At 43.5% G+C, this 15,370-nt stretch overlaps 1 protein-coding gene across 2 annotated transcripts in view; it reads right to left on the reverse strand.

The window, feature by feature from the left end:
* Positions 1-1,632: 1,632 nt before the first annotated feature.
* WASHC5 (WASH complex subunit 5) overlaps positions 1,633-15,370 on the reverse strand; it is a 78,593-nt gene continuing 64,855 nt past the window's right edge. For both annotated transcript variants that reach the window (XM_056522740.1, XM_056522741.1), the window contains exons 25-29: positions 14,491-14,620; positions 14,148-14,244; positions 10,919-11,072; positions 10,737-10,824; positions 1,633-1,891 (exon numbers count right to left, since the gene is read on the reverse strand). In XM_056522740.1, coding sequence (XP_056378715.1) covers positions 1,835-1,891; positions 10,737-10,824; positions 10,919-11,072; positions 14,148-14,244; positions 14,491-14,620 — 526 coding nt within the window. In that variant the 3' untranslated portion in view covers positions 1,633-1,834. The remainder of the gene's footprint in view (positions 1,892-10,736; positions 10,825-10,918; positions 11,073-14,147; positions 14,245-14,490; positions 14,621-15,370) is intronic.

Raw genomic sequence — 15,370 nt, forward strand, 5'->3', positions numbered from 1 at the left:
TTGAATTACAGCTAAATAGTGCTATTTTTATGTTTCTTTTTTGGTTATGTAAGTTGAGTATGCATGTGAGTGTGTTGTTAGATATTAGGTTATGTAAGGTGTGTTTCTTTTTGTTAGGAAAATTGGGCTGGCCGGTTAGGCAGGATTTATGTTCTTTTATTTTAAATGTAAAGTTTTGGTTTATGTTATTTCATGTTGCTGTTTTCAGTTATGGCCAAGTTGTGCTGGTTTTGTGTTTTTGTTATGATTTATATTTTTCTAATAAAAGATCTACAGGATATAACTCAGGATCAGTACAGGATAAGTAATGTAATGTATGTACACAGTGATCCCACCAGCAGAATAGTGAGTACAGCTCTGGAGTATAATACAGGATATAACTCAGGATCAGGACAGGATAAGTAATGTAATGTATGTACACAGTGATCCCACCAGCAGAATAGTGAGTACAGCTCTGGAGTATAATACAGGATATAACTCAGGATCAGTACAGGCTAAGTAATGTAATGTATGTACACAGTGACCCCACCAGCAGAATAGTGAGTACAGCTCTGGAGTATAATACAGGATATTACTCAGGATCAGTACAGGATAAATAATGTAATGTATGTACACAGTGACCTCACCAGCAGAATAGTGAGTACAGCTCTGGAGTATAATACAGGATATAACTCAGGATAAGTAATGTAATGTATGTACACAGTGACCTCACCAGCAGAATAGTGAGTACAGCTCTGGAGTATAATACAGGATATAACTCAGGATCAGTACAGGATAAGTAATGTAATGTATGTACACAGTGACCCCACCAGCAGAATAGTGAGTACAGCTCTGGAGTATAATACAGGATATAACTCAGGATCAGTACAGGATAAGTAATGTAATGTATGTACACAGTGACCCCACCAGCAGAATAGTGAGTACAGCTCTGGGGTATAATACAGGATATAACTCAGGATCAGTACAGGATAAGTAATGTAATGTATGTACACAGTGACCCCACCAGCAGAATAGTGAGTACAGCTCTGGAGTATAGGTTCAAACCACTATAGAGCTTCATCAAGAAGTCCCACCTCAAAGAGATACTTGGAAACTATATGATATAACCTCTGTAAAATTTTATTAAGAAAACAGTATTACTTTCTGGCGCAAAAGTCATTTAGAGATGAATATCCAAGGATGTATAAGTGCTATTGAAGAGATGTTCTTCTGTAGAGGGGTCTACAAGGGTTAAAGGGGTACTCCTGTGGAAAACTTTTTTTTTTTTTTTTTTTTTAATCAATTGGTGCCAGAAAGTTAAACAGATTCATAAATGACTTCTATAAAAAAAAAATCTTAATCCTTCCAGTACTTTTTAGGGGCTGTATACTACAGAAAAGAGGCTTTAATTTTTGGATTTCTCCACCACCACAGTGCTGACATCTCTGCTGACATCTGCTGTCCATTTTAGGATCTGTCCAGAGCAGGAGAAAATCCCCATAGCAAACATATGCTGCTCTGGACAGTTCCTGAAATGGATAGCAGAGGTCAGCAGAGAGCATAGCAGAAGAGAAATCCAAAAATTAAAGCATTTCCTCTGTAGTATACAGCCACTAAAAAGTACTGGAAGGATTAAGATTTTTTAATAGAAGTAATTTACAAATCTGTTTAACTTTCTGGCACAGGTTGATTTAAAAAAAAAAAAAAGTTTTCCACGGGAGTACCCCTTTAATCAGACTACCTACTGGGAGACGCTGATGTTCTTTAGGACAGGAGCGGTACAGAGGCTGGTCACGGGCCTGGGCCGCTGTATGGTCACGGGGATCGGATGTAAGCCTCATAGTCTTCCTGGCTCTCAAAGGATTGTTCTAAACTCATCAAAGATGAAGCTAGGCACATGAGCCTCCACCACCTGCAAGAGAAATAGACACTGTTCACCAAAAACCATCAGTAAAGGTGTAAGCAGGGGGTCCAGGCTCCTATTTCAGGGCCCCGTATGCAGTATAAGAAGCCTTCAGTCTATGCACGAAATTACTGTAAAACTGTCCTGCCCCTAGACCAGTGGTCTCCAACCTGCGGACCTCCAGATGTTGCAAAACTACAACTCCCAGCATGCCCGGACAGCCGTTGGCTGTCCGGGCATGCTGGGAGTTGTAGTTTTGCAACATCTGGAGGGCTGCAGGTTGGAGACCACTGCTGAGGGTGGGTTCACACCACGATTTTTCTATACGGTTTCATAAAAAAAAACGTATGCAACCGTACAGAAAACCGCGCCCATAGACTTCCCATTCAAAACCGTATGCACCATAATGTATACGGTTGTCTCCGTTTTTCAAACCATGCGGTTTTTTACTTTTTTTTACCGGACAGAAAACCGTGGCCTACCACTGTTTTTGGTCCGGGTGAAAAACTGTATTAAAAGGGGTTATCCAGGAAAAAACTTTTTTTTTTTTTAATATCAACTGGCTCCAGAAAGTTAAACAGATTTGTAAATGACTTCTATTAAAAAATCTTAATCCTTCCAATAATTATCAGCTGCTGAAGTTGAGTTTTTCTTTTCTGTAAGACAGGTGTCATCAGAGAGAACTTAGACAGAAAAGAACAACTCAACTTCAGCAGCTCATAAGTACTGAAAGGATTAAGATTTTTTAATAGAAGTCATTTACAAATCTGTTTAACTTTCTGGAGCCAGTTGATATATATATATAAAGTTTTCCCCCGGAGTACCCATTTAAGTTTAATTTCTTATATAGTGCATCTAGTATTACTAGGATTATTATTTTATTTTTTTAACTAATTAGAACCAAATACCTAAACATGTTATTTTTTACTAATCTGTTTCTATTCATTTCTATTCTGCTATTAGCTCAGGCAAGGCATCACCACATGCCCCCTTCATTGATGTCTATGGGAGGGGGCGTGACAAACGTCACGCCCCCTCCCATAGACATCAATGGAGGGGGCGTGGCACGACGTCACGTGGGGGCGTGGTCGTGACGATGTGACTGCGGACGCTACTCCAAGCCTTCTGAACCGAATGTTCAGAAGGCTGAGGCACGGGAGTACCCCTTTAAGTTTGGAACATCTCCAAATTCTGTGACCTTTGTAGAGGTTGTTCTAACGGAAAGGGGGAGGCTTAAGTCCTATTGTCTTTTCTATATACTGGGGTCACCTTTCACTGTCACGCTTTACACATTCCCTTTAAAAAGGCAGGATTTGAGGTTAAAGGGGTGGTCCAGAAAAAAACTATTTATCCACCTTTCCACAGGATGGGAATAAGTGTCTGATTTTAGGGGGCCCAACTGTTGGGACCCCCAGCGATCTCCTGAACGGGACCCGACTCTCTGTGAGCAGCATGTGCTACAGACGACACGCGCTCCATTCATTTCTGTGGGAGCAACAGAGATGCAGCACTCGGGTCCCTGCGGTGTTCCCATCGAGAATGAATGGAACACTTGTCATCTGTAGCACAAGCTCCTCTCAGAAAGTCGGGTCCCGTTCAGGAGATTGCGGGGGTCCCAACAGTTGGACCCCTGTGATCATGCACTTATTCCGATCCTGTGGATAGGGGATAAATAGTTTTTGCTGGACCACTCCTTTAAAGCGTTCCTCTCCGATCAAACAAAAAAAAAAAAAAAACATAAAAAAAGTAAATATGTTATTCAGTACCTCGTGCTGATAATGTACATATATTTTTCTCTCTCTATCACCCATATTTCACTAAAAAATAGCGTATTATAGCTGCTCGCTGTCTTTTCAATCCCTCTTGTGGAGGGGACGTGTCCTTCTCTTGCCTGCAAACCTGGAAGTCAGCCAATCACTGCACTCTGCTCTGTAACCCTTTCCTCTCTGGTTGTATGCTGTACATGTTAGGCTGGGTTCACCATGGTTTCGACTCCGGTTTAAAAACCGTACTGCAACCGCATACTTTTTTTTTTTAACATTGATGTCAATGGGAAACGCACATGTATACGGTTCCATACGGGAAACTGTATTAGGTTTCTACTTTGCACATGCATTTGCATGCTGAAGTCCCCACGGAACCGCATGCACTTTTAACCCCTTAACAATGCCGGACGTAAATGTACGTCCTGGTGAGCTGGTACTTAATGCACCAGGACATACATTTACGTCCTATACATAACCGCAAGCATTGCGATGCTCGGGTCATGAGCGGCAGGTCCCGGCTGTTGATAGCAGCCAGGGACCCGCCGGTAATGGCGGACATCCACGATCGCGCGGATGTCCGCCATTAACCCCTCAGATGGCGTGATCAATACAGATGATCAGATTGCCCGCAGCGCTGCCGCGGCGATCCGATCATCCAGAACGGCAGACGGAGGTCCCCTCACCTGCCTCCGCTTCCTTCCATGGGTCTTCTGCTCTGCTCTGTGATCGAGCAGACCAGAGCAGAAGATGACCGATAATACTGATCAGTGCTATGTCCTATGCATAGCACTGAACAGTATTAGCAATCGAATGATTGCTATAACTAGTCCCCTATTTGTTCCTTTGTCATTCATGTGTCATCCTTAGTGTGCAGTCCTGTAATGTTGGGACTTGTAGTTTTGGAATAATTGGAGGTACAGTGTTTGGATATCTCTTCTGCATCAGTGTTGCTGCAGGCTGTGTGCCTACTGCTTTTGCAAAACTACAACTTCCAGCATGCCCCAACATCCTTTGGCTGTCCAGGCATGCTTGGAGTTGTAGTTTTGCAACAGCTGGGGGCACATGATTGGTAAAACTCTGTGTAACAGCAGTGTTGCTGCTGGCGGTGTTCCTCCTGCAGCCTTGTCAATCAGTCATCTCGTGTCCATGACCCTTGGACAAGCTCATGCTGCTGTGGGACTCATTAGTGTTCCAAGAGGTATGGGGACCCCTAGTGGAGTGATTTTTAAAAGCAGTTTTCTTTAATAAAAAGGTGAATATTTTATAGAGTATAAAGAAAAAAAGTATAAAGTATAAAGAAGTATAATAGAAAAATTATTGTTTTGCCAAGATGTACAACATATAAATTTTTTATTAACTGGTGCCAGAAAGTTAAACAGATTTGTAAATTACTATTTAAAAAATCTTAACCCTTCCAGTACATCTCAGCTGCTGTATGCAACAGAGAAAGTTATTTTCTTTTTGAATTTCCTTTGTCTGACCACAGTGCTCTCTGCTGACACCTCTGTCCATTTTAGGAACTGTCCAGAGTAGGAGCAAATCCCCATAGCAAACATATGCTGCTCTGCACAGTTCCTAAAATGGACAGAGGTGTCAGCAGAGAGCACTGTGGTCAGACAGAAAGGACATTCAAAAAGAAAAGAACTTCCTGTGGAGCATAAAAACAGCTGATAAGTATTGGAAGAATTAAGATTTTTAGATTTTTAAATAGAAGTAATTTACAAATCTGTTTAACTTTCTGGCACCAGTTGATTTTAATTTTTTTTTTCCAGTGGAGTACCCCTTTAACCCCTTAAGGACGCAGGACGTAAATGTACGTCCTTGTGAGGTGGTACTTAACGCACCAGGACGTACATTTACGTCCTGTGCATAACCGCGGGCATCGGAGCAATGTGCGTGTCATGCGCGGCTGATCCCGGCTGCTGATCGCAGCCAGGGACCCGCCGGCGTCCGCCATTAACCCCTCAGGTGCCGGGATCAATACAGATCCCGGCATCTGCGGCAGTTCGCGATTTAAATGAACGATCGGATCGCCCGCAGCGCTGCTGCGGGGTTCCGATCATTCAGAACGCCGGACGGAGGTCCCCTCACCTTCCTCCGTCCGGCTCCCGGCGTCTCTTGCTCTGGTCTGTGATCGAGCAGACCAGAGCAGAAGATGACCGATAATACTGATCTGTTCTATGTCCTATACATAGAACAGATCAGTATTAGCAATCATGGTATGGGGACTATTCAAGTGTAAAAAAAAATGTAAAAAAATGTAAAAGTAACAGTAAAAAAAAAGTGAAAAATCCCCTCCCCCAATAAAAAAGTAAAACGTCCGTTTTTTCCTATTTTACCCCCAAAAAGCGTAAAAAATATTTTTTATAGACATATTTGGTATCGCCGCGTGCGTAAATGTCCGAACTATTAAAATAAAATGTTAATGATCCCGTACGGTGAACGGCGTGAATGAAAAAAAAAAAACAAGTCCAAAATTCCTACTTTTTTAATACATTTTATTAAAAAAAAAAATTATAAAAAATGTATTAAAAGTTTTTTAGATGCAAATGTGGTATCAAAAAAAAGTACAGATCATGATGCAAAAAATGAGCCCCCATACCGCCGCTTATACGGAAAAATAAAAAAGTTAGAGGTCATCAAAATAAAGGGATTATAAACGTACTAATTTGGTTAAAAAGTTTGTGATTTTTTTTAAGCACAACAATAATATAAAAGTATATAATAATGGGTATCATTTTAATCGTATTGACCCTCAGAATAAAGAACACATGTCATTTTTACCATAAATTGTACGGCGTGAATACAAAACCTTCCAAAATTAGCAAAATTGCGTTTTTCGTTTTAATTTCCCCACAAAAATAGTGTTTTTTGGTTGCGCCATACATTTTATGATATAATGAGTGATGTCATTACAAAGGAAAACTGGTCGCGCAAAAAACAAGCCCTCATACTAGTCTGTGGATGAAAATATAAAAGAGTTATGATTTTTAGAAGGCGAGGAGGAAAAAATGAAAACGTAAAAATTTAATTGTCTGAGTCCTTAACCCCTTAAGGACATAGGGCGTATCCATACGCCCCTGTTTCCAAGTCCTTAAGGACCGAGGGCGTATGGATACGCCCTGAGCATTTCCGGCCCCCACCGCTAGCCGGAGGGGAGCCGGAGCCGGATGCCTGCTGAAATCGTTCAGCAGGCATCCCGGCATATCGCCCAGGGGGGTCATTATGTCCCCCCATGTCGGCGATCGCGGCAGATCGCTGGACAATTCAGTCCAGCGATCTGCGGCGATTCCGGGTCAATTGGGTCTCCAGTGACCCGGTGACCCGGAATTACTGGCTGATCGGGGCCGTCTCTGACGGCCCCGAACAGCCAGAGTCTGCAGGAGTGAGGTGGCACTGGTGCCACCTCACGATCGCCCTGATTCGTCGGCCGGATTACCGGCCGACCAATCAGGGCGCCTGCTGCGGGTGTCACTCCCGCAACCCGCTCCGCCCCTCTTCCGGAGGACGTGAGCGGGAAGACGACCCCCGGTGCTGGGGACCCCGATCCCCGGCGTCCCTGTTGGGATCGGGGCCCCAGGAGCGACGGCGGCGGCGAGGGACTGACCTGTGCGGCGCCATCGTGGAGCATCAGCAGGAGGTGAGTGACAGCCTCCTGCTGTTGCTTATAGCAACAGCTCCCAGCATGCAACAAGGGCATGCTGGGAGCTGTAGTTATGCAACAGCAGGAGGCAGACCACCACAACTCCCAGCATGCCCTTATGGGCATGCTGGGACTTGTAGTTTTGCAACAGCTGGAGGCACATTCTTTCTATGGAAAAGTGTACCTTCAGCTGTTGTATAACTACAACTCCCAGCTTGCACAATCAGCTAAAGTGCATGCTGGGAGTTGTAGTGGTGCATCTGGTGGTTGCATAACTACAACTCCCAGCATGCCCGTTGGCTGTCGGTGACTGCTGAGAGTTGTAGTTTTGCAACAGCTGAAGGCACACTGAGTTAAGTAGTAAACCAGTGTGTCTCCAGCTGTTGCATAACTACAATCCCCAGCCAATGTAGTATGCCTCCGGCTGTTGCATAACTACAACACCCAGCATGCCCTTCCGCTGTCCGTACATGCTGGGGGTTGTAGCTTTTGCAACAGCTGAAGGCACACTGGTTGCAAAACACTGAGTTTGTTACCAAACTCGGTGTTTCACAACCTGTGTGTCTCCAGCTGTTGCAAAACTACAACTCCCAGCATGCACTGATAGACCGTACATGCTGGGAGTTGTAGTTTTGCAACAGCTGGATGTTTCCCCCCCAATGTGAACGTACAGGGTACACTCACATGGGCGGAGGATTACAGTAAGTATCCGGCTGCAAGTTTGAGCTGCGGCAAATTTTCTGTCGCAGCTCAAACTGCCAGCGAGAAACTACTGTGAACCCCCGCCCGTGCGACTGTACCCTAAAAACACTACACTACACTAACACTAAATAAAATAAAATAAAAAGTAAAAAACACTACATATACACATACCCCTACACAGCCCCCCTCCCCAATAAAAATGAAAAACGTCTGGTACATCACTGTTTCCAAAACGGAGCCTCCAGCGGTTGCAAAACTACAACTCCCAGCATGCACTGATAGACCGTACATGCTGGGAGTTGTAGTTTTGCAACAGCTGGATGTCCCCCCCCCCCCAATGTGAACGTACAGGGTACACTCACATGGGCGGAGGATTACAGTAAGTATCCGGCTGCAAGTTTGAGGTGCGGCAAATTTTCTGCTGCAGCTCAAGCTGCCAGCGAGAAACTACTGTGAACCCCCGCCCGTGTGACTGTACCCTAAAAACACTACACTACACTACCACAAAATAAAAAGTAAAAAACACTACATATACACATACCCCTACACAGCCCCCCTCCCCTCCCCAATAAAAATGAAAAACGTCTGGTACGCCACTGTTTCCAGAACGGAGCCTCCAACTGTTGCAAAACAACTACTCCCAGTATTGCCAGATAGCCACTGACTGTCCAGGCATGCTGGGAGTTTTACAACAGCTGGAGGCACCCTGTTTGGGAATCACTGGCGTAGAATACCCCTATGTCCACCCCTATGCAATCCCTAATTTAGGCCTCAAATGCGCATGGCGCTCTCACTTTGGAGCCCTGTCGTATTTCAAGGAAACAGTTTAGGGCCACATATGGGGTATCGCCGTACTCGGGAGAAATTGGGCTTCAAATTTTGTGGGGTATTTTCTGCTATTACCCTTTTTAAAAATGTAAAATTTTTGGGAAAACAAGCATTTTAGGTTAAAAAAAAATTTTTTTTTTACATATACAAAAGTCATGAAACACCTGTGGGGTATAAAGGTTCACTTAACCCCTTGTTACGTTCCCCGAGGGGTCTAGTTTCCAAAATGGTATGCCATGTGTTTTTTTTTTTGCTGTCGTGGCACCATAGGGGCTTCCTAAATGCGGCATGCCCCCAGAGCAAAATTTGCTTTCAAAAAGCCAAATGTGACTCCTTCTCTTCTGAGACATGTAGTGCGCCAGCAGAGCACTTTTCACCCCCATATGGGGTGTTTTCTGAATCGGGAGAAATTGGGCTTCAAATTTTGGGGGGTGTTTTCTGCTATTACCCTTTTTAAAAATGTAAAAATTTTGGGAAATCAAGCATTTTAGGTAAAAAAAAAAAAAAATTCACATATGCAAAAGTCGTGAAACACCTGTAGGGTATTAAGGTTCACATTACCCCTTGTTACGTTCCCCGAGGGGTCTAGTTTCCAAAATGGTATGCCATGTGTTTTTTTTGCTGTTCTGGCACCATAGGGGCTTCCTAAATGCGGCATGCCCCCAGAGCAAAATTTGCTTTCAAAAAGCCAAATGTGACTCCTTCTCTTCTGAGACCTGTAGTGCGCCAGCAGAGCAATTTTCACCCCCATATGGGGTGTTTTCTGAATCAGGAGAAATAGGGTTTCAAATTTTGGGGGGTATTTTCTGCTATTACACTTTTTAAAAATGTAAAATTTTTGGGAAACCAAGCATTTTAGGTAAAAAAAAATATATTTTTTTTACATATGCAAAAGTCGTGAAACACCTGTGGGGTATTAAGGTTCACTTTACCCCTTGTTACGTTCCCTGAGGGGTCTAGTTTCCAAAATGGTATGCCATGTGTGTTTTTTTGCTGTTCTGGCACCATAGGGGCTTCCTAAAGGTGACATGCCCCCCAAAAACCATTTGACGCTCCTTCCCTTCTGAGCCCTCTACTGGGCCCGCCGAACAATTAACATAGACATATGAGGTATGTGCTTACTCGAGAGAAATTGGGTTTCAAATACAAGTAAAAATTTTCACCTTTTTACCCCTTGCAAAATTTCAAAAATTGGGTCTACAAGAACATGCGAGTGTAAAAAATGAAGATTTTGAATTTTCTCCTTCACTTTGCTTCTATTCCTGTGAAACACCTAAAGGGTTAATACACTTACTGAATGTCATTTTGAATACTTTGGGGGGTGTAGTTTTTATAATGGGGTCTTTTATGGGGCATTTCTAATATGAAGGCCCTTCAAATCCACTTCAAACCTGAACTGGTCCATGAAAAATAGCGAGTTTGAAAATTTTGTGAAAAATTTCAAAATTGCTGCTGAACTTTGAAGCCCTCTGGTGTCTTCCAAAAGTAAAAACTCATAAATTTTATGATGCAAACATAAAGTAGACATATTGTATATGTGAACCCCAAAAAAAAATATTTTGAATATCCATTTTCCTTACAAGCAGAGAGCTTCAAAGTTAGAAAAATGCTAAATTTTCATTTTTTTCATCAAATTTGGTGATTTTTCACCAAGAAAGGATGCAAGTTACCATAAAATTTTACCACTAAGTTAAAGTAGAATATGTCACGAAAAAACAATCTCGGAATCAGAATGATAACTAAAAGCATTCCAGAGTTATTAATGTTTAAAGTGACAGTGGTCAGAATTGCAAAAAACGCTCCGGTCCTTAAGGTGAAAAAGGGCTTGGTCCTTAAGGGGTTAAGGCCAAAATGGGCTGAGTCCTTAAGGGGTTAATGTTATGCTAATAATAAGAATAATATATTCCCTCCTTACCCTCCTTGGCAGCTTAGTGAAGTGAACATAATCTTCAAGGAACATGAGAGCACTGACCACATCCGCTGGCATCTCTGGAATCTTCTGGCTGTCACCAAGATAACAAACAAAGAATAATGAGGCCTGTATAAATGAGGTAATGATACTTCTAGTCATACAGACTACGGCTCTAGTTGTCTCACCTAGTGCTCTGCTCCATGGAAGAGCGAATGAATTGCCCAATAAGTGCCAGAAACTGCTCAGTGTAGCGGGAATGGAACTGCTTCAGTAGCGTCAGGAGGCCAAGGACCAATGGCGGCCAATCAATGGCATCAGCCGGCTTCCTGCACGTCATACCTGGCAATAAGGAACAGTCCTATCAATGTCTGGAGTCATTTACTATTAGGAACTCTACATTTATGTGTGATGTCTGTAGGGGAATGATCATCCACACTGAAACCTGAGCAATGAAATCAATGACACGTTCCGCTCACTCCCTATCATGGACCCAATATCAGCCTTGATACATTTACAGAGGAACCTTTTATGGTTTGTGTGGGGCATTAAAGGGGTACTCCAGCGCTTAGACATCTTTTCCCCGTATCCAAAGGATAGGGGATAAGATGCCTGATCGCGGGAGTCCCGCCGCTAGGGACCCCCGTGATCTTGCACGCGGCACCCCGTATGTAATCAGTCCCCGGAGCGTGGGGACTCCGGGTTTGATTACCGGCGACCACACGGCCGGCGGCGTGCGACGTCACGCCTCCGCCCCCGTGTGACATCACGCTCCGCCTCTCAATGCAAGCCTACGGGAGGGGGCGTGGCAGCTATCACACCCCCTCCCATAGGCTTGCATTGAGAGGCGGAGCGTGACGTCACACGGGGGCAGAGGCGTGACGTCACACGCTGCCGGCCCGGTGGTCGCCTGTAATCAGACCCGGAGCGAACACGCTCCGGGGACTGATTATAAATGGGGTGCCGCGTGCAAGATCACGGGGGTCCCCAGCGGCGGGACTCCCGCGATCAGGCATCTTATCCCCTATCCTTTGGATATGGGAAAAGATGTGTAAGCACCGGAGTAGCCCTTTAAGGAACACCGATTGGGTATCAAAACTCTCTATGTCAGACATGTAAGACTCCATTTTGCCTCTGACAAGTCATCTTTGTGTAAAGTGTAAACTGCTTCATTGAAAGATCAGCTTTAAAATACATTAAATGGAGTTGCCTGAAATATGCTGATGCCAATTCCCACATGTTCCCAATTCTACAATAACAAAAGGCCGATAATGATAAAGTTCCAAAACAATCTAAAGGTCACAGCCAAATCTCGCGGTAAATGAGACCAGGTGGCCGCTACCGTCTAACAAAACCAAAATATATGAATATATGACTGTTGTTGATATACTGGTAGAAGTCACACGTCTCTCATTATATCTGTGTGGTCACTGGTAATTTTCCTGTAGACGGGTACTGCATAGCGCCATCTGCAGGGGAATTGGCACAATGCTGTCAAGGGGGGGGGTCTTCCTCTGTCCTATGGAGGCCATTTATTCCCATTGGTTAAGAAGTCCAGGGTCTACATGATTGACAACAAGAGATCATAAAAGCAATAGGGGATAGGAAGTGAGGGCGACTGATGGGAACAGAGGACACCAGTAGATGTCATGAGGTAGTAAGACGTCTCCACCCGCTCCAAGGGGGGGCGCATGCCAAGATGAAGGCCCTGAGAGACCGTCCCAGGAAAGATACCTGGTAACATTATAGTTATGTATTATGTCTTTTCCTCTTTTCTTTGTTCCTTTATACAATAGCCATTTTTTGACATGCAACTGGTAACAACAAGTTAACTTCTTAGATGATAAGAATCAGAGTTAAGAGGCGGATGTCATTATGGATAATGAGATAGCAAATAGATATATTAAATCTCCATTTAGAGATTGTAGTATGTTTAGTATATGGCGATCATCAAACTTTCATCTGCAGAGAAATGGGGCATGGCCTATGCATATCAATGCATCAACATTAGTGCACATTTAAAAAAAAAAATTAAAGAAAACACTTAAACACCACAATGTAACTCCGAGTCAATGACTGTGAATCCCACTGTCCACTCAGGAAGAACACTGATTGACAATCAATTTCACATGCTGTTGTGCAAATGGAACAGACAACAGGTGGAAACTATGGGCAATTAGCAAGACACCCCAATAAAGGAGTGGTTCTGCAGGTGGTGACCACAGACCACTTCTCAGTTCCTATGATTCCTGGCTGATGTGTTGGTCAATTTTGAATGCTGGCGGTGCTTTCAGTCTAGTGGTAGAATGAGACGGAGTCTACAATCCACACAAGTGGCTCAGGTAGTGCAGCTTATCCAGGATGGCATCAATGCGAGCTGTGGCAAGAAGGTTTGCTGTGTCTGTCAGTGTAGTGTCCAGAGCATGGAGGCGCTACCAGGAGACAGACCAGTACATCAGGAGACGTGGAGGAGGCCATTGGAGGGCAACAACCCAGCAGCAGGACCGCTACCTCTGCCTTTGTGCAAGGAGGAGCAGAAGGAGCACAGCCAGAGCCCTGCAAAATGACCTCCAGCAGACCACAAATGTGCATGTGTCCACTCAAACGGTCAGAAACAGACTCCATGAGGGTGGTATGAGGGCCCGACACTGTGCAGGACATGTTTGGCATTTGTCAGAGAACACCAAGATTGGCAAATTCGCCACTGGTGCCCTGTGCTCTTCACAGATGAAAGTAGGTACATACTGAGCACATGTGACAGACGTGACAGAGTCTGGAGACGCCGTGGAGAACATTCTGCTGCCTGCAACATCCTCCAGCATGACCAGTTTGGTGGTGGGTCAATAATAGTGTGGGGTTGCATTTCTTTGGGGGGCTCCCAACCAGTCCTGGCCGCAAGCCCTTTTTATAGATTTCAGACTCATGCTGGAGTCCTAAATCTCAGACTGCAGCTGGGACACAGACAAGCTCAGCTGGCAGCTCTGAATCTTCTCCTTTCTGTTTACAACTGCATGCGCAGAGAGAAGAAAGATCGGAGCTCAGATAGTAAAATTAATGAGGGTATGCAATAAGGCAGATTCAGGAGTATGCTCTGCTGTGCTATGAGCACAGTGCTGGCTCCTGCCTGTCTGATTGACAGGCAGGGAGCAGTGCTGAGCTTGTCTGTGTCCCGGCTGCAGTCTGAGATTTAGGACTCCAGCATGAGTCTGAAATCTATAAAAAGGACATGCGGCCAGAACTGGTAGGGAGACCTCTGGTGGTCATTTTTTCAAAGTGGAAAATTAAATAGAAAGAAGCATATTTTTTAATAACATGCAATTGGAAAGTTATTCTGCATACATTAATCTATAATATATTAAAAGTTTTTTTGATGAAAGGTACCCTTTGTGAAAATAAAAATAAAACACCATAAATTACCCTGACTTTTGTTATACTGCAACTTGGGCAACTGAACAACCAGGAATAGAAAGTTGACAATGGGAAAGAAGGACAGCTGCTTTGTGGTGATGTAAATCTGAAAGAAAAGGGAAATTCTGAGGTCAATGATAAGAGGTAGAATCGGACCAGACCGATCATAGTAGCACAATGTTTCTCACCCAGGGTGCCTCCAGCTGTTGCAAAACTACAACTCCCAGCATGCCCGGACAGCCGAAGGCTGTCCAGGCATGCTGGGAGTTGTAGTTTTGCAAAAGCTGGAGGATCTCTGGTTGGGAAATACTGGACTAGAAAAAATAATCTGAATAAGTAGACTACTTGTCACCTTGTTCAGGGGGTTGTGAGTACCGGCAGCTTCTAGGTAGGCAGTGATCTCATACAGGAGAGTGTTGTCCTCTTTGAGGCAGGGCAGGGAGGGGTCCTGGTAATGGGCCTGTATGTCCGATAGAATGGCTCTGGAATAGACAATAGCATCAATAAGTAAGGATCTAACATATTAACAATTCCTCTGCTCCCACCCTGACAAGCATGTGCCAGCTCAATTTACACACTTAGAAAGTGACTAAGACAACCACAACACCATATAGTTAAAGGGGTACTTTAAGGGGTACTATTTTTTTTTTTTTTTAAATCAACTGGTGCCAGAAAGTTAAACAGATTTGCAAATTACTTCTATTAAAAAAAATCTTAATCCTTCCAGTACTTATTAGCTGCTGAATACTATGGAAGTTCTTTTCTTTTCGGAACACCGTGCTCTCTGCTGACATCTCTGTCCATTTTAGGAACTGACCAGAGCAGCATATGTTTGCTATGGGGATTTTCTCCTATTCTGGACAGTTCTTAAAATGGACAGAGATGTCAGCAGAGAGCACTGTGTTCGTGATGTCAGCAGAGAGCTCTGTGTTCCAAAAAGAAAAGTATTTCCTTTGTAGTATTCAGTAGCTAATAAGTACTAGAAGGATTAATATTTAAATAAAATAAAATTTAAATAAAAAAAAAGTTTTCCACCGGAGTACCCCTTTAAAGAGTACCTGTCATCAAAATATTTTTTTTTAGATATTGTTAATTAATGTATTAGAAACAACTTTCTAATACCAGGTCATTAAAAAACAAAACAAAAAAAAAACAATTATATATATATATATATATATATATATATATATATATATATATATATATATATATATGTTTATTTATTTGGACTT

This window comes from Hyla sarda, chromosome 5 (assembly GCF_029499605.1).
Source record: "Hyla sarda isolate aHylSar1 chromosome 5, aHylSar1.hap1, whole genome shotgun sequence".
In the NCBI taxonomy this organism is placed as follows: domain Eukaryota; kingdom Metazoa; phylum Chordata; class Amphibia; order Anura; family Hylidae; genus Hyla; species Hyla sarda.